General features: G+C 44.0%; 1 protein-coding gene across 2 annotated transcripts in view; it reads left to right on the top strand.

Moving 5' to 3' along the window:
* The window catches only part of pvrl2l (PVR cell adhesion molecule related 2 like), a 304,682-nt gene that overhangs the window by 26,400 nt on the left and 259,305 nt on the right, over window positions 1–18,977 (top strand). The window contains exon 1 of one of the 2 annotated variants that reach the window (XM_040121388.1): window positions 3,030–3,188. The exons of the other annotated variant lie outside the window; for it this stretch is intronic. Coding sequence (XP_039977322.1) covers window positions 3,101–3,188 — 88 coding nt within the window. The 5' untranslated portion in view covers window positions 3,030–3,100. Of the gene's footprint in view, window positions 1–3,029; window positions 3,189–18,977 lie in introns of those variants that run through there. 2 annotated transcript variants of the gene reach the window in all.

Genomic DNA, 18,977 nt, shown 5'->3' with positions numbered 1-18,977 from the left:
TTCTGAAGCTATAGTTGTTTTATATCTCTATTTCAAATAAGCAGTTCTGACATATACACTTGATATATCACTTTGTCAATTGACAGAAATCAGTTATTATTTTTGATAAAGGATAAAAAGTTTCAGTTACCAATTGCTGTCATAGAATTTCTCTGATTTTAAAAAAAAAAAAAAAAAAAAAAAAAAAAATTATTTTTGCTAAATAATATAAGGGACTTCTTGTATGCTGGTCAGTCCATGTGAGCAATTTTAAGACATTACTTTGGCTTTGGTCTTGATTTCCAATGACTCCAATGATGTACTGTAGCTGCAGCTTCGACTAAGTGATTAACGGTTATGCACTGCAACAGGTAATTGGTGATGGAAGAAGCACTCAGATCTTTTATTCAAGTAAAAGTGGAAATGCGACAGTGTAAAAATATTCCATAATGAGCGAAAGTCCTGTGTTCAAATTCAGTACATAAGAATTATCAGCACAATAGAAGCTACTTTAGATATAAAAAGTAAGTTCTCATTCAGCAAAATAAAGATCCCTGAGAGTGTTTTCCCTATGATTATATTATATTGCAACTGTAATAATAATAAACTACTATAGTAGTTTATTATTATTACAGTTGTGCATTAATATCTGAGCAGCTTTTTCATGTTGTACCCGGTGGAGGAGGCTACACCTTCACTTTTTACACACTTTATCGTATTGTAGATTTAATTTTACATGCATAAAAATGTACATTTTTGCCCTTCAATTGCCCACAATGACAAAGTGAAATATGTTTTCAGAAATTTTTGCAAATTTCTTAATCAAAAACTGAAATCACTAATTTACAGAAGTATTCGGACCCTTAATTCAGCACTTTGCAGAAGCCCCTTTAGCAGCAATTAGAAGCTTCGAGTCTTCCTGGGAAAATCTCTCCAAGCTTTGCAACCTGGATTTGGATAGTTTATCCCGTTCTTCCCGGCAGATGTTCTATGGGCCGCTCGAGGACAGTCAGAGTTGTGTCCCCAAGCCTCTCTAACACTTTTTTTGGTGAATTCTTCGGGTCATTGTCGTGCTGAAAGGTGAACCGCCGTCCCGGTTTCAGGTCAAGTGCACTCTGTAGCAGGTTTTCTTCAAGGACCTCTCTGTACTGCATTCATCCTTTCTTCCATTCAGACCAGTCTCCCTGTCCCTGCTGCTGAGAAGCCCCCCCCAAACAGCATGCTGCTGTCATCATCATGCTTCACCGTGGGGATGGTGTTAGCCAGGTGATGAGCAGTGCCTGGTTTTTGGAGTTCTGCCCGAAGCGTTTGGGTTTTGTCTCATCAGACCAGAGAATCTTTTTCCTCATGCTCTCAGATCATGTGCCTTTTACTCAGAGTGACTTTCGTCTAGCCGCTCTACCATACGGGCCTGATTGATGGAGTGCTGCTGAGGCGGTTGTCTTTCCGGGAGGTTCTCCCATCTCTGCGGAGGACTTCTGAAACTCTGTTAGAGTGGATTCTTTGTCATCTCTCTGACCAAGACCCTTCTTGCCCGGTTACTTAGATTGGCTGGACGGCCAATTCTCGGACAAGCCCTGGTGGTTCCAAATGTCTTCCATTTTACATTTATTGAAGCCACTGAGCTCCTGGAAACACTTAAAGTTTTAAAAATGGTTTTATACCCTTGACCTGATCTATGCCTCACCATAATTTTATCACGGAGGTCTACGGAGAGCTCCTTGGACTTCATGACTTGGTTTTTGTCCTGACTTGCAGAGTGAATTCTGGGACCTTTTTATATACACAGTTCTGTGCCTTTCTAAACAGTGGCAAATCAATTACATTTGCCACAGGTGGTCTCCAGTCGAGTTCCAGACACACATCAAGGATAATTAAAGCAAACATCATGCACCCGACCACACTGTGGTATGCCACAGCAAAGGATCTCAATTGTTTTGTAAATAAGAGATTTCAGTTTTTGATTTTTCATAAATTTGCAAAAGTTTCTACAAACATGTTTTCACTTTGTCATGATGGGTCATTGGATGTAGATTGAAGGGCACAAGTGTCCATTTTATCCGTTTTTAAATTAAACACAATAAGTTGTTTAGACCCCTTCACTTTTTTTTTTTTTTTTTTTTAAACACCCTCTGAAGCCACTGTATATATCGTTGGGTGGTTTCATCTGTAACAATGCATGATACTTTATACACTGATTCATACATTATGTGTTTAAAACCTTAAACAGCAGGAGTGGAGTAAAAAGTTCAGTAATTCCATCTGGAATGTAGTGAAGAAGTAGAAGGTTTTATCGAATGGAAATACTCAAGTGACAAGCCTCAAAGAACAGCACTTGGGTAGATGTAGCTTTACATTCCCGCACTGCTCGTAATTCTTTTCCGTGTCAGTCTGAACCACTGAATGATGTTAATGATGAACGGAAACAATGACTGGTAATAATCGATTAAGCCGTTATCGCTGCAATTTTTTTTTTTTTTTTTAATTCCCCCCCTAATCTGATCCCACACACGCACGCACACGCACGCGCCAACACACCCAAACGAGCGGCAGGTGTCAGCAGAACGCACCCAGGTATGCGTTTCTCCAGTCTTTATGACCCTGTATGGCTGCAGCTCTCTCTGCAGCCGGAGCTGTGCGGGTTCAGTATTACGGCTCAGGTCCTCTTGGTGACGCTCTGCTGACATCACTCCGATATTCCCCTCTCAGCTCTCCGCCTCAGACACACGGAGCTCCGCCGACTCTCACACGCCCCGTCCGCACTTTTGTCGCCGTTTGGCTCCGCTTCGCCGTGGACAGGTCGCGCCGTCCGAGGCAAACCAGCCGCGGGCTACCTGTGGGCACTGGGGCCGGCGCACACCGGGGACGGGCTTCGACTCTCCCCGCCCTTAACAGATTCACAAGGAGCGAGAACGAAACTTAGCGCGGTCCTGATTTGAGGAGGGCTCCGCGCACAGAGAGACGGAGGGAAAGAAGCCGCAACTTGGCTGATTTCAACCCAGGCGGTCTGAACTGAGCTGGAAGTTTCTCGGCTGGTCGGAGAAGGAATAACTTGGAGCCCGTTTGCTACACACGGCGCTGTTGTGGATATTTACGTCCACCTTGTCCACTGTTTAGAAGAATGGCGAGACATTACGCAGCGCTCTGCCCGGTCTCTCCGGTGAGAAACGCTTGGCTGGTTTTAGGAGCGATCGCCCTCGTAGCCAAAGGTAAGGCAAGACGACCCGAGCCGTGTGTGATCGGCATTCGAGCCTCCTCAGTTACCCACCTCAGCCCCGTGCGTCCCGAAAGCGCGCAGCCCTCGGCACTTCCAGCCGCGCCGCCCGCGTTCTGGGCGTGTTGCGGGTTGCACCGTGTCACGTCTCCGCGTCCTCTCTGGCCACCGTTCGGTGGACTGAAAGCCGGAAAAGTTTATTGCCGGGGTTCTCTGCCGGGTCTCTGCGCGGGGTCTTTGCACGCCGCGGCAGGCGAGGTGTGGCTCTCCTGGTTCGTGGGTTTTTGTTCTAATTCCCCCTCGCGGCTTCAGACGGCAGGTGACCGTTCGGGAAACCTAATCCTCTCTGAGCCTCCGCAAACCCCTTCCAACACGACTGACCTGTAATCTGTGTTTACCTGTTGGAAAGTGGCGAGGGGGAAATGGGGCGCAGTCGCAGCCGCAGCCCTGATCGTCAACCGTTAGAATAAGGGCAGAAATTGGTCCTCATCCAGCGGAGCAACAGGGTGGTGGTGGGGAAACCGTGTCCTAGTAGGAAGTGAGGAATTGCTCAGTCTGTGCGCTTCAGGTGGCCCTTCAGCAAAGAGTGGAACCTTTTCGAGGGCCGTTAATGAATAGCCACAGTAATCCCATAGTAAAATCCAGGAGCTATGGAAATATGGCGGTAGGAAATAAAAAAAAAAAGGTCAGTGTTTCACTATCGTACCTACAGCGTGGAATATGTATTTAAGACGGTAAAATGCCACAAAATAGGACAAGATGATTGAGCCCGATCCATATCTGATCTTGGAAACCCAGAGCCACATTGATTTTCAGAATGAAAGAAACTGCAGCTATTCCTGTAATTGAAGAAAAAGAGAGAGATACACAAACAAAGAAACATTTCTTCGAAATAATCCTTTAAAGTCGGTTGTTTGATAGCTGTGTTTGGAAGGACGGGTATTTTAAAGAAGGAAAAGATTGTCTAGATGACAGCAACTGTAAAGTTGAGATGGGACCCGCTCAACTTTACGGCAGTCTTAATAAACATTGGCAATGAAAACACACACACAACAAACATTGAAAACTCAAAAAGAGCTTGGACCGCGATTTCTATTGGCATATATTCTGCCAACGTACACTGACACGGACGTATCCGGGATGAGCCATTTTTGGCCGATAGTACCCGCCCGCCGATACAAGTCGGGCTCTAACGTTACCTCGCCGCCGAGTGACACGAGTCCGATGCGAGACACCACACGAGAGTGTTACGGTAACATCGTTAGAGCTAAAGGTAAAAAATAAATAAATGTGTCGAGCAACACAGAATGCACATTGTACACGAAATCCCTGCTGCAGCGCTCTAGGCCGGTCACGGTAGTACCGCTGTCATTGAACTCGATAGGCAGGCGAGGTTTAAGGGTTTCTGATGGGGGGGGGGTCGTAAAAAGACGACCCCAAACCCACCGATGAGTGAGGCAGGCACTTGGGAGGAGTGTTCAGGAAATTTTACCTCGCAGACCAAACCAGTTATCAATAAATTTGCTAGTGGTTACCACAGCAACACCTGACCCCCCCCCCCCCATGTGAACATCAGTGATAGATATGGAGGTAACCATAACCGTAAACTATGATAACATCACTAAAAAGCACCGTGTGTTGACGCAGACATGCTCTAAATCACAACAGAAACAATTTCAGAGTTGCCCCCCCCCTCCCCTACTGGGACCAGCTACAAAATTCATAACAGCAGGCAGTCAGGCTTCAGTGATCGGCAGAAGAGAAATCTGTGAGCCCGCTCTGTCAGCATGAATCTGTCAGCCTGTTGTTTTCACCTAGGTGTAACTAGTATCATCTGTCAGAGCTGTTCCCAAATTGTCACCGAGGAAGAAGAAGATGGGTCATTATGGAGCCGCGAGATATGTTGTCTTGTGCGTCGACGCGCCTCTGAGATCAAAGCAAATGGGGGGGCAAGTTATTTCAAGGCTGTGGGCTGCGGAGCCCCCGCTCTGCGTTTTGCCGTGGCATCTGTTGCGTCAGAGGTGACGGTGTGAACTGGGATTTCTACTGATGTAGAAGGCAGGAGGAAGACCTTGATAACCTTGATTGGAATTTGCCTCTATAATGATAGGTTTTGTTTTGTTTTTTTTTTCTCCTGATGCATGATTGGAGCACTGAAAGCTACAAGAACAGGGAAATCCCAGTGCAATGGCACAGAAGGGAGGGCTATGGTGCCAGAGACCCCAGTGCTCTAAGCCATGCAACGCGGGTTTGGTGTGAGGATGACAGATACTCAGCTGAGACTCTGCTACATCAGGCCTGTATTGTTAAAAGGCCTTCGGATTGTCATGGCAGTATCCCCACAGGTTATGAATTAATTTGAACATGCAAGCAACACAACTGAGGAAAAAACTCCACGCACCTACTTAGCCAGTGAGTTACTGACACCGACTGCCACAGTAGATAGATTTATTTGTCTGTCTTTTTTAAATCATGTGGAAAATTAACAAGCAGCGGTGAAACCTTTGCCATGTTGTTTACGGAACAACGCTAACCTTCCGTGAAACAGGCCAAACAGTATCCTCTAAGAGTTTAGAGGATGTAAATCTGCAGCAATGATAATTAAGTCACTTCAGGTGTGCCCCCCTCCCCCTCGCGCTTGTCTCTATAGGCCCGATCCTGTGCTGAAATGTCAATGATGATGAGTCCCCTCGATGGCTTGGTGGAGACGAAGAGCTGATTAGCTTATCACTTGGAGAGCAGGCGGCCAATGATTATCGCCCTCAGAGCAACGCGGCCTGATTATCAAGAGCTCTTATTAATGAGCCATTGTGTGCCATGCATTGCGCCATGTTGCTCTTTGTTGTTTGCATAGCTTTTTGGCCAGTGCCACAGCGCCGGTGTGGTTCTCTTATGACTTACTTCCACTTAGGAACCCGACGAGGAAGCCCCGGAAGCGCGCGTTGGCCCGCCTTGGTACCTTTTGAGCACGGAAGCCTAAATAACCACCTGCTGTACTCTTCCACCGGCGTGTAGCAGCACACTTTATAGTCATAGAAAATCCACTGGCAAGGAATCTTCTGCAAAATCCAGAGAAATTTTACTGATTAATTATCAGGCATAAATAACTTCTAAACAAGCTCGGAGTTTAAGACATTCATCTGTGAGCTGCCAAGTACAGACAGTTGTGTGCTTTTGGCCTTTAGGGCAGGAGCCCAATTATTTAAATTTTGCTCTTAACAGAATGTTTTAGTTGATTTGATTATTGGAACAAGGCTAGAGGTTGGGAATCTCCCATTATTTCAAAAGCAAAGGGCAGTTTGAATAAAAATGTCAGTAATTTTCTCAGTTTAGAGAACAGAGTTTTCTCCCTTTACATCAATCCTATTTTGACCCTGCACCGTTACCTAACCCGGGGGCTGAAAATGATTTGGAGCCTCCGCCATCTGTGGCGCAGAGGTCCCAGCCCTATTGTGGCTGATGGCAGATAGACTAAATGTCAAGGAGTGAGTTGTTGGCAAAGTGGTCGTGTGCGCGTGCGTGTGCATGTGTGCATGTGTGTATGTGTGGAGGGTTGAGGGAGGGGTTGTCTTTGTTGCCTTGAGAGTTTATCCTAGGTATCACCACTGGGTTGAAGTGTCAATAATGGTGTTAAGCAGCTGGATGCTTAGCAGGAGTGTATTTGGATATGATACATTTTAGCGTGTCTTTTTTTTTTTTTTTTTTTTTTTTGTGGGTTTGTTTATAGGGAACCTTGCTAAATCTTTGTCAGAAAGTTAGAGGGCTTTAAAGACATCAAATAAAAGTCAATGGCAAACACAATGCACCGATCAAAACAGAACTGCAAGAAGATAAGGAAAAGCGAGGGTAAGGAGGTGCAATAAGTCACCCATGGATGCTGAATGTAATGGTGCTTATTTAATGAAAACATTAAATAATGATTTAGCCTCTTAATCTGAGACCCAGCACATTAAAGAAAAACGAGCTGCTGTCATGTTGGGAACCAGAAATGAGCCGTTTTGGGTCCTGACCCGCAGTTAAATGCATGTTGGCCCCAGACTCAAATGTCAATGGCTCTTCCTGGTGACGCATGGGGTGATAATCGTCCCCTCGAGAAAAGACCATTGATGCTCATTTAGAGCTTATTAATGACTCACACCAACACAAACTGCATAGTAATGCTGGGGGCTGTTCGTGTTTTAGCCAATTTGTTTGTCGTTGTCTGGGCTGTCATTTGGGTGGTGATTCTCACCGAGAAAAGCACAATATCAAGTCCTGCTGCTCCGAGAGAAGAGCTGTTCCTCTTAATTACAGCCTTGTCACTGTTCAGTTGACAGACGTGCACGTGGTTCTGCGTCGCATTGTTTACTGCGATTTGTTTGTCTGCATTAATGTTTAAGTTTGTCTCATTTTAATTTTCGTCTCTGGGTTTTCTCATTGATCCAGGATTAATACGTTAATGACTTCCCATGTTTCTTCTTGGGCCTATGAGCGATGGACCAGTAACTTTGTATTGCAGGGTCTTGCATAATGCTGTTTTACTTGTTTTTGTAAAATCATAGAAATAGTTGTGATGCTGTCCTTTCAGAAATTCCCATGGCAGCCATTATGGCCAGAGGCGGAGGCTGGCTTGGTCGGTCACTCTGAGATTTGGAACCGGTTGTCATGGATACAGCTTTTGTGGACGAGAGAAATTTCATCCCTTTGTGGTGCTAACATGTGCGGTATATGTGTGTCTTTGTGTGGACCTTTTTTTTTTAAATTTTTTTATTTTTTTAAATAAAAAGCTCACTGTATTGAGGGGGAAGAGGTTGGACTCTGTGTTGATGTAACAAGCGCCGTCAGTCCGACTTTGAGAGAGTCCAAGAAGCAGGTTTTAATTCATCACTCTTCCTGCCAAGAGTCAGCAAACATGTGTCTGCACATGGTCAGCGTTTCTTTTTTTTTTTCTTTTTCTTTTTTTCTTCTTCATTCCACTTCTGAGGAAACCAGTTACTAAGCAAATTCCAGATCACATTTCTAGAAATAAACCGTATCATGGCTAACACCTTGGCATTCCTTAGCGATTCTTCAGCAAACAGGTGTCAGTGGGAAGAGGGATTATAGAGCGTAGCAACAGGAACAGGTCCATGAATCACAATGGAGCTGATCTAAGGATGGTCGGAGGAAGGTTTTTGCTTTCAGCTTTCAGGGCCCAGTCAGCTTTCACTGCATCATGAAAGGCTTTGCAGATCACACGCAAACACGCACAAACCTTGTCTCTCTCACTCTCTCTCTCACACACACACACACACACACACACACACACACACACACACACACACACACACACACACACACACACACACACACACACACACACACACACACAGGATCAGTGCCGCCACCCTCCCTGGTTTGACTTTTACGGCTATGCAGAGTAAAGAAAACTTCCAGCCAGCCTTTCATACCCGTCTCAGTCTTTCGTTTTCCCATTCTTTTATTCACCCATTCTTTCTCCCCCGGTCTTATTTTCTCGCCCTCTCTTTCACTGTCATTCTTTTGCTCATGACCCTATTTTCAGCGGGCCTGGCTGGCTGCCGCTCTGTGGCGGCTCCCGAGTGGGGGCCCTTTTGTTAGAACAGCTTTCGGCGGAATTAAAAGGGGTGCCAGTGCACCCCCCTCCCTTCGCGTCCTCCCTCCGTCCACTCTGCTGCTCTCAGTTCTTCTAGGCCTAATTGTTTAAAAAGGCAAGGGAGCAAGAGGGGTAAGAGAGAGGGGGGAAATTCAAAAGGGTGAAACTGTTTAGACAAATGTCCCTAGTCTGTCTACCACTCTTCCTGAGCTTACCCATTCCACAGAACTCGGCGAGCGGCGTACATCCTCTCCTCCTGTTCAGTCACTGTTTCCTCTCCAGATATAGTCCGCTGGTGACAAAATGGAAATTGCGTTCACCATCTGTTTGGGACTGCAGCGCTGGGTTAGCTTGTGATATGACTTTGGGGCATTCCCTGTTGTACCCATGTGGGCGGTTAGTAACTGCATATACACATATTTTAACAATAAGTCACTGTATTTTTTCAAATATAGTAATATATTTCTATTAAAGAATTATAAGAGTTTTTTTTAAGTTATAGCCGGGGCTTGCTACAGTCAGAGCAATAAGGTTGGGCCTTACACATCTACACAGCCACATGTTTAAATATAGTTTCCTTATAAAGAAAATAACTGGAGGATTAGTAGGTCATGACTTAAAAAACACATTTCCCTGTTTCTGCTTTAACCTGGTTGTGGTTCCCATGAATAGAGTGAAACATAACTGCAGATAAAAGACACTGAATGTTGTGCAGCCCTTTCTAAATGTTATCATTAACCGTTATCTATTTGGTTAATATCATTTAGTTTTGGAATCAGTCATATCCTGTTTTCTTCTAGGGCACTGGAGGTAAATGAAAGCTTATCATTGCTGGGGATGTACCGGTCACAGAAGCCGGTAAGATGAAAAATAAAAATATCCTGCCCTGGTTCCAGTGCACTAGAAAGGCCAGACCATTGTCAATTGTTTCCAAAATGTTTCTGTATAATTATTCCTATCCCTAGAGCTTCTTTCTTTACAAACCTTTAGTAAGAGTTACTAATAGTCACGCAAGAAAATAAGTTATTAATAGTTGGCTGTAACTTTTTACTGTCCTGTGCTGACAGCTTCTTGGCCTTCTCTTGGTCTCCCCGGAGCTATTGGACTTACTTCAAAATGCCAAACAGCTCTACCGTATCTGAATTTCATGACACAAAGTGTAGAGAATCTTAATTTTCTTTTTGGATTGAATGAAGAAAACTCAGCATCTCACTAAGGTAATGCAAATGGAATTGGGAAAGAACAGAGAGAGCATCAATTTCTCTCAGCCCCCCTGCCCAATAATAGCCGCCCTGCTCCGCGTAGCCTGTTGACAGTGAGACTGTTTGCAGGAAGTTGTGGAGGTCAGCAGCTAGCCTTGAAACGTGTAAAGGACATGGGGCTAAAGACTTGGGTTTGTGTGCAGCTAACAGCCCGGCCCTTCCCTCAACTCCGTTAGCGTCCACGGCTGCTTCTGTATCTTTGTTTAAAATTGACTGCATCGCCTGCACGTGCGTGTGCGTCGATGGCGATCGTCTTGATCGACCGCGTTTTTGCTCTGACAGTATTGTTTCTCATTTGCATTACTCAAGCTAACATCTCTCCTCCTCACCCTGTTCACAAGTGACTACTGTTCACACGCCAGCCAATTTCTATGCAAGTCACACGCACATTTGAAAGAGAATACCGGTGTCATTTAGAGTTACAGCCCATTTACTACTGCCTCTGTCTAGTGTGCGTCTCCCCCAATCATTCTGCGATGCATGTCATATGTCATATTATAACTTTCTTTTCTTTTTTTTCTTTTCTTTTTTTCATTTTTTAGTATACAAGCTCTGCCATCTATTTCAAACATGGCTTGATATGAATGGCTGTCTTGGCAAACAAAGCATCCGCATGGAAAAAAGACATGGATGTGACAATTAAGTTTGTCAGGCTGCATGTTTTTCAGGCATTATTTCCTGGTGGAGACTTCCATGTATTCCTGCGGGTGTTAGCTGACTGACAGGAAACCGACTGGTGAGAAAGTCCTGTCTACATTGTATATTAACAATGGGACATGGGTTCCTGTTGGCCTTCAGTCAAAGACGTTGAAATATTCTCTGATCCAGTGAGGGGGTCACTGAATGCGCTGACTGATATGACAACACCAATTTCTGACGGATTAAAACAATTCATAAACTCTGACACAACCAGCTATGGGATTTGTTTTAATTCTGTAGAAGAACGGAAAGCAGCAAATACATGTTTACGTGTGCAGACATCAGCATATAATTGGAATGGAAAACAACTGAGACCTTCTGAGAACTTCTTGAAGAATTAGCCCTGATTTTTCAAATAAGAGTCACCATTTAAAAAATGTAATCAAACTCTTTCCAGACTGCATTACTGCATTGCTTGTATTACCTTTTTTACTTGCTGTAATCCACAGACCGGGCTATGACCACCACTGGGACTGTTTTCTTTGGTTGAAAGTTGTTTTACTGCAGCTCAGGTGGTAGAGTGGATGGGACAAGGTTCTCCTCTCCTGTCCCATCTTTTAGTAAGACACCAAAGCCCACATTAGCATGTGTACGGGAAAAGTGTAGTGAGTGTTCCCCGGGTCAGTGACCATTCAAACTCAAGATGACATTTTCTGTTAGGACTGGGTTTCTTTCAAAAAAATGTTCCTTCAATACCGGTTCCTAAACAATACATTTTTGTCGATACCAATTTTATAAAATATATTTTAACAAAAAGAAAAATGACATTAAACATTACGGTACAGATCGTTAGTTTTCAACTCAGTGGCATTTTTACACACTCAAAGCAGTTTTGCAACCTAGAAATAAACCTATTTACCACAACTTGAAGTTGCCTGTTAACATAACATAAATACATAAAAATGTATACAGACTTGAATTGAACTGGGAACCGTAAGATTACCAGACGACTGCTGGACCAAATGGGCGGAAGTGGTTCAGGGGGTACAGGTAAACTGAGTAAACATCCATGTACAAGTTGGCCGAATTTTTACGTTTACTAAACGTTACCTGCTAAAATCCCAGTCATAGCGCCGTCCTCAGTAATCTCGGATGAAGTGGAATCTCCTGGTGGAGATTTTGAGGGAGGCTCTGTAACGTTAGGCGGAATTGAATGCGGAGCGGACGATGGCTGTGGTCCGTTCTTCTTGCAGTCACACACGGACCAACTTTCTGCTCTTAAATTTATTCCATGCACGTACAACTGTTTCATTAAATTCGTCCTGTTGGTGGTTTTGGCGGCAATTTTTTTTTTTTTTTTTTTTTTTGGAATATGCCACATCGCGCGCAATTGGCATTGAGCCTGATAAAGTGGAGCCACACTTTTGATCTCTTTACACAATTATGAACCTCCTATGCCACACACACTGTAGTCAAGCCTCTGAAACTCCAACAACACGTGTTTTTTTTCCTCTATGACGTGTTTGTGTAACATTACATCAGACGGCCAGTCGCCAGCATTTTGAGATCTCGGAAGAAGCGCGCTGCATGCTTATTGGCTCACTGACACTCGTGAGATTTACTCCTTACGTGTCAAAATTTAATACCGACATCTTGATCGGCATTTTTCAGTACTAATAGATAATAGTGTCTGAGTAATTTTGTTGGTGCCATAAAAGTACAGAATTTTGGTGCCCAGCCCTATTTTCTGTCCTTAAGATTACATAGCAATATTCAAGGTATCTGGCGAAATATTCTGTCCTCATTTACGCACAGATTTTCCAATAGGTCAGCTGCAACCCAAACAGCACACAAACACAGATGTACAGACAGGTTGCCCCCCCTCCCTCGCCTCTTCCTGGTGACCGCTGCTAAATGTGATTAATTGCTTCCGTATCCCTCACTAATTCAGCTGCTGATTGAGAGATTCACTGTGACAGCTGCAGCACAATACTGTGTCTTTCTTTCTTTCCACCCCACTACTCCCTGTAAAGAAACTCCTCTCTTAACTTGTGACTTTCCCGTCTCTAATCTTAAGCTGTGGGTCACCTCTCCATTAATGCAATTCAAGGACTGGAATTTCTCCTATGAATCCAAAATGGAGGTTTTTTTTCTTTTTTTTTCTTTTTACACAAAAGGTGATGTTCTTTCGACATGAAACTATTCAGTATTCCAAACGTATCCAGACATTTTTTTCTTCCGGTTTTCATTTGCATGATAGAATTACAGAATTCTTTCAAAGGCCGGATTTTCTATTTCTTCTTTGATATTATATCATTGTCAAATGACTTGAGATATTGCCTGGTGCCTTTCTATAGGCCCTCTGGGGTTTCTTTCCACATCTCATTTCATTATTTCTCCTCCCTGCTGTTTTTGATGCTTACACTTACCTGTCAGTCAGCCAGAAGTATCTTTGGCTTTTTCTTTTTTTTTTGGAAAAGGGAGGATTCAGTCCAAGTCCTCCTCAGTTAGACCAAATGAAAGTGCAGAACAGATTACTGAGGCTACTGCGTGTAAATAGCCACCGCCGAACATCTGTCATCTTTGCAGCCGCTGTGAGTCATTGTCGGCATTGTGAGGTTCAGGGTAAATGTGGTAGTCAGATGTCTCTGCACGGACATTAACAAAACAAGAGTCTGTGTTGCTGTGCTTTGTGTTCAGAGATTAGAACGGTTCAGAATCTTTGAAACGAGTCTTAGCAGTGTAGTCACGAGAAATTTTGCGATAATTAGGAGGTCCAGCACAGGACGTTTTACTGGAAAAAGGGAGTTGTACAGCTCCCTCTGTTAGCTGCAGTGACAAAGACACAGTGGACCGTGTGATGGGTGAGAATGTGTCACTGTGACAGACAGAAAAAGATACACAGGCATGTTTGTACTTCTATCTTTGTGGGACTCATTGACATAACTAATTCCCTAGCCCCTAACCCTAACCTTAACCTAAGCCTAGCTCTAACCTGAACCCTAAAATCCAAGTCTTAACCCTCATACAGGCCTTTAAAGGTGTGTCAGAAGGTGAGGACCGGGTAAAATGTCCTCACTTTCCCAAAATGCCCTCACACCAGCGGTTTAAAAGTCAAACTGCTCCTCACAAATGTATAGCCACACGAGTACACACACACGCGCGCGCGCACACACACACACACACACACACACACACACACACACACACACACACACACACACACACACACACACAAGACACCAAACTTTCTTTTCTCTTCTCACACTGAAATATTAGAAATGGATTGAAGCCAAGTGGCACGAGGATTAAATAGGCAGACTATGCACTGGCTGAGAGGCAGTGCATAGTCTGAACAGGTCCCGAGGGTGCACCCCGCGTCTGTCACAGGGTTTGAAATTGGAATATGAAACGCAAAGTAAAAAAGCATCAATTTCACGATGCTGGCACGAAAGTTTATCTGCTGTACTTCTTTGGTACCGGCATATCAGGCAGCACGGTTCAAATGGAGGTTACAACTTGAATCAGACTATGTGTTCATTAAGTACGGGGTAGCTGAATTCACAATAAACCACGAAGTTTGTGTTAAAAATATAAAATAAACATAAAATTTATATAGAATAACTGTTGTTTATTCATTGCAAGAGAAGTGTATGTTTCAAGTCAGTCTTTTAACTCTTTAAATTATAACTTTGAATTTTATTTTTCAACCACATATGTAGTATACCTGAGTCATCAGTCAGTTCTGAGTTGTTTAGCTAAAACTGGTAGCATTCCGGTAAAATGCTGAAGAAACTGGTACATCGGGACTGAGCTGTTAGTAAGGAGTTGTTAGTTGGTGAGCTGGTAAAATTAAATAATAAATAAGAATTGAACTTAAATAAAAAATGATGTTAAAGTCTTTTTCTTTACTGTGATCTACTTAGTACTTCTATGGCGTTATCAGACGCACTGCGTTGTTCTTCGTCTGTGACTGTGAGGTATTGCAGGGATCAATATCTGCAACACTGTTGCCGTCAAAAACGGTGCAAACGTTATGTAAAGTTGTATTGCTGTTGTGCACTTTCGGTCGTTAATATCACACCATGTAATTTCGAGTTGACCCCTTAGTCTTTGGCTAAATAGGGGACTTTCACTGAGCCAGCAGCTCATCTCCTCCCTCTCTTGGTCTTTGTGGTTACCTCAAAAAACTCCATTAACTAAGGAGTTAGGATTGGAAGATAGAAAATGACTCGTGCGCCTGGGTCTCCGACCTATCTGCCTCCTCATCCCGGAGTCTATTTCCAGGCGTTGGGCTTTTCGAAATGGGAGGATGATTTCTTAATCCTCAGGGATGCATCTGAGGATGGAAGCAAAAATGCCTCAACTGTTTTCGCTTCCCAGCACGCGAGCGCCCTGATGGGTGGCAGACTGGCTGCCCAGTGAGCTGGCTGGACGGGGAGAGAAAAAGGGTGCTAATGAGATGTGTGCTGCGCTTTCATGCGTGTCCTCTCCTCTTCCCAGCACGCCGTTTCTCTTTACTCTGTGGGTGTGTTAGCTATAAGCGTCTAGGTTTCTGATTGCTGATGTGCAAAGTGACCATGTCTGAGCTGAAAAATTGAATCGGTTTGGAATTGAAATGGGCAATTTTTTTGGTATGACAGGCAGTGTGAAGGGGAGAGTGCTAATGAGCTCCTTTTGGAACGTCGGTTGTTCCTCACAGTCATCATCGGCTTGAAGTTCTGGCCAAAGGGACAGAGAATGGAATGAGGGGAAGCGAGAGATTGATGATAGTCACAAAGCTAAATGCTAGCGCTGTGCCTAAACATACAAAATCAACAAACGGCAAAAGCCCACTTTACCTCTCATGCCTCTTAAGTTTATGTTTCAGGATAAGTTCATAACAGTGAAATCTCATTAAAGTTCATGTGGCGATTAGGGGGGAAAAAAAAAATAAATCCTATTGGACCGAGGCCCTAATGAGTAATGAGGGGACCATGTTGGGTGTCGTGCATGTTTTGTTAAACTTATGAAGCCTGCAATATGTTTTTAATTGATTTCCCGCCCCCCAGCATTAGTTTAAATCAATTTTATCACGGTATAAAAATCAATGTCCAGAGGCATGTCTATGGCATCAGCGCAAACATTTAGTCATCCTTTTTTGTACCCGTCACCTGCAGAGGTGAGCAGAGACTGCTCAGAAATGTCTTCCTTGGTTGTGAGTTGAAGAAAGCACGGAATTTGAGATTCGGCTGCTGAACAGAAACCTTTCTAATGCAGGAAGCTAAAAATATTTCACAATGATAATTTTCATAGAATCTGTGTTTGCTTTGTTAGTTGTTCTGTGGGTTTGATTCTTCGTTTGTCTTGACGAGAAAGCTTGTGAATCCATTGTTCTCTGCAGCTGACTCAAAGAAGGAAGCGAACTATCTCAGTGCAAGTTTCCCGTCTCTGTAAGATGATTTGTCGTAACATTAGGAATGATCTTTATTAAATGGACTACAACAGGCTAAACCGCAAGTATGGATATTTGAACTTTGCACAATATCTTCTTCCGTCTTCAGTTGTTTGAATGGTTTCCAGTCCTGGCACATTCCCATCCGGCGTCCCGGGAGATGAGGTTTACATGGGATTGTGTAACATGGCTTGAGTTCTGGATTCTGCTCCAGAATTTTAGCGGCGGGATCGTCTTTGTGTCCTTCGACGGAGAATGAAGACGATGATGAACGTTATCTGTTTGTTTCGCTCACATACATACGGCTGTGCAATAGCACAGAGAGCATCTACTACATTAAACTATACCTAGACTGACGGAAAGTGATTACCTTACAAAGAAACTGCTACTATTAAAGTGAAATCTGATAGTCATGCATGAACCTTTTAGCACATTGAAACTGAAAACTACTGTCATGGTGAATTTTAAAATTTGTTTTTGCAAATGAAGCTGTATTGGGTATGAACCTTCCGGCTGATCCTCTGTTTGGTTGAACTGACTTGCACAGGAAGAGGTTACGGCACGGAGCTTATGATTGCTCCATTACAACCCAGTTGGTTTGAGGTGATACTGAGCGTTATGTAATTTGCTTGTTAGAACTTAATACACAACGGGTATTATAGGTTAAATGCCAGTTAGCACGGTGTGTGCGTGGGCCGGGATGCAGCTAGGTGGCGCAGAGGGAGAACCGCTCGCTCGCTCGTAACCTGAAGCGGTTTAGGGCTCTGGGTTCGCTCTGTGTTTGACTTGACAGGTTTGGATGAGCCGTCATCCTGTTGCTTCTATTCCTGGATTTTCACGGAGGTTAGTGCACTGTGACAACTCTCACACTCCCTGAGTGTCAGTGCACTGGCTCCTTTCTTCCTGAAATGACGGGGAGTGAGCGAGGGCTTGGAGGATTGGAATGTGTCGAAGAGATGAGTGCAAGGGTCCCATCCTTCCCTCCACCCCTGTGCTCTCCTTTGCTTTTGCCCACATGTTGTATTCCCGCAGTGTGACCGCCGGCGTGTTTCAGAGTGGCTGACGGAAGGCGGTCATACGTGCGGATTTTCCTTCACACACGCCCGTGCACAGGCACAGACACCACAGTGAACTCTGTGCAGCCCCTTCGGCACAATCATTCTCTGCCCTAAACACAAAGTAACTGCTACACGCGCACAGACACACACACACAGAGTCACTCTGAGTCTGGTGGAACCACTCAATGGCTGCCTCCTGACAGCTATCCAGTCGTAGTCTCTTCTGGCAGAGAACAGATAAAAGCTGTTTTTCAAAGTCTTTTCTCATGTCATCTCTCTCGACTCCTGTCTTTTCCCCCGCTGCCGTCAGTGAGGTGTGGGCGTTGGCGCGACGTGCGCGTGCCTCAGTGTCTACGCGAACGCGCGCACCTCTCTTTACGTGTGCGCATGCACGCTGGGTATTATCACTTTACGTTTGTGCCGGCGTGTGGATGATAGAGTGAGACGGAGCAGCATAGCTGACTAGTCACTAAATCACCATCTGTTTACCTGCTCAGGTCTTGAGCTGCAGCAGTAAGACAGCTGAATGCTTAACATTCGTCCAGAACAGTACCCGCATACGCGCTAGAGCTGGGTATCGTTTAATATTTTTCAGCACTGGCACCATTATGATGCCCACACTTTGATACTGATACTGAAGAATACCAGTATGTTTTTCTGTAGAGACCTTAATTTGATTAAACGAATAAGCCAAACTTCTGACTTGCATCGGTATTTGACGCAACTCTGCTTAACTCAAGAATTGTCTAAAGTGAGAAAAAAAATCACATGAATTAAATCACAAAATATTTGGTTTTGGATTGAACAGTCGTGTCATAGATTAGTCAGTTGAGAGAAATAGAGTCGTTTAATCAAGCAAACACGGCGAGTATGCTCAGGTTTGAGCTTCTCAGATGTGAGGATTTGCTGCTTCTTTGTATTTTTATTTAATTAAATGAAATGTTTTTTTAGTTGTGGACTGTTGGTTGGACCAAACAAGGCATTTCAAATTGTTACTTTGGGCTCTTAAAATTTGCAATGGTCGTGTTTCCCGGTTTTTTTTTTTTTTTGGTTTGTCCCCCCCCCCCCATATTTCTTAGACCAAACAATTAATTGATAATAGAAAAAAAAAAAAGGCAGATAACTTAATAATGAAAATAATCCATAGTTGCAGCCCTATAGCTGATCAATTAAAAAGTTAACAAGATTGAGAAACTGAACTCACATTTTGTACGTGACAGTTTTAATGACACAAAGCAGACGTGCACATAATCTCACCTAGAAGAACAGATCTGCATTTGCAGATGGCGACATGTCTGCACCCAAAATTGCACGCGCCCAAATGAACTGGTTCAAGACTTGCTGTCCCGGCGGTACAGTGGTTTCACGTCCACCATGTAACCGTGACATTCCCCGTTCAACTCTCACATCTATCCCACGTCGCACTCTGCCCCGTACCCCGATTATTGGCTCTTGATTCTGCATTCGGACCAATAAAGTAAAAAAAGTGCCAAAAATAACCTTTAAAAAAACAGGCATGGGAGCAGTGCGGCCACGGCTGTCTTCTTGTTGGGCAGAAGGACAAGTGTGATGATGTGTTAGCCCTCCCGACTCTGGTATCATCTGCCCAGTGTAACGCACACGATGAGCAAGGGTGTCATTTTCTAATATATGACCACAGATGGGTTAATTATGAGCCTTATTCAGTTTGATATCACCAGCATAATACAGACAAATGCAGACACACTGCTGTCCAGACTTGAATACACACACACAAGTGTTATCTACCGACATTTGTCGCAACAGATTGCCAAGTAAA

This window comes from Xiphias gladius, chromosome 24 (assembly GCF_016859285.1).
Source record: "Xiphias gladius isolate SHS-SW01 ecotype Sanya breed wild chromosome 24, ASM1685928v1, whole genome shotgun sequence".
NCBI lineage: Eukaryota > Metazoa > Chordata > Actinopteri > Istiophoriformes > Xiphiidae > Xiphias > Xiphias gladius.
The sequence above is the reverse complement of the archived record's forward strand: the minus strand, read 5'-3'. Positions and strand labels throughout refer to the sequence as shown.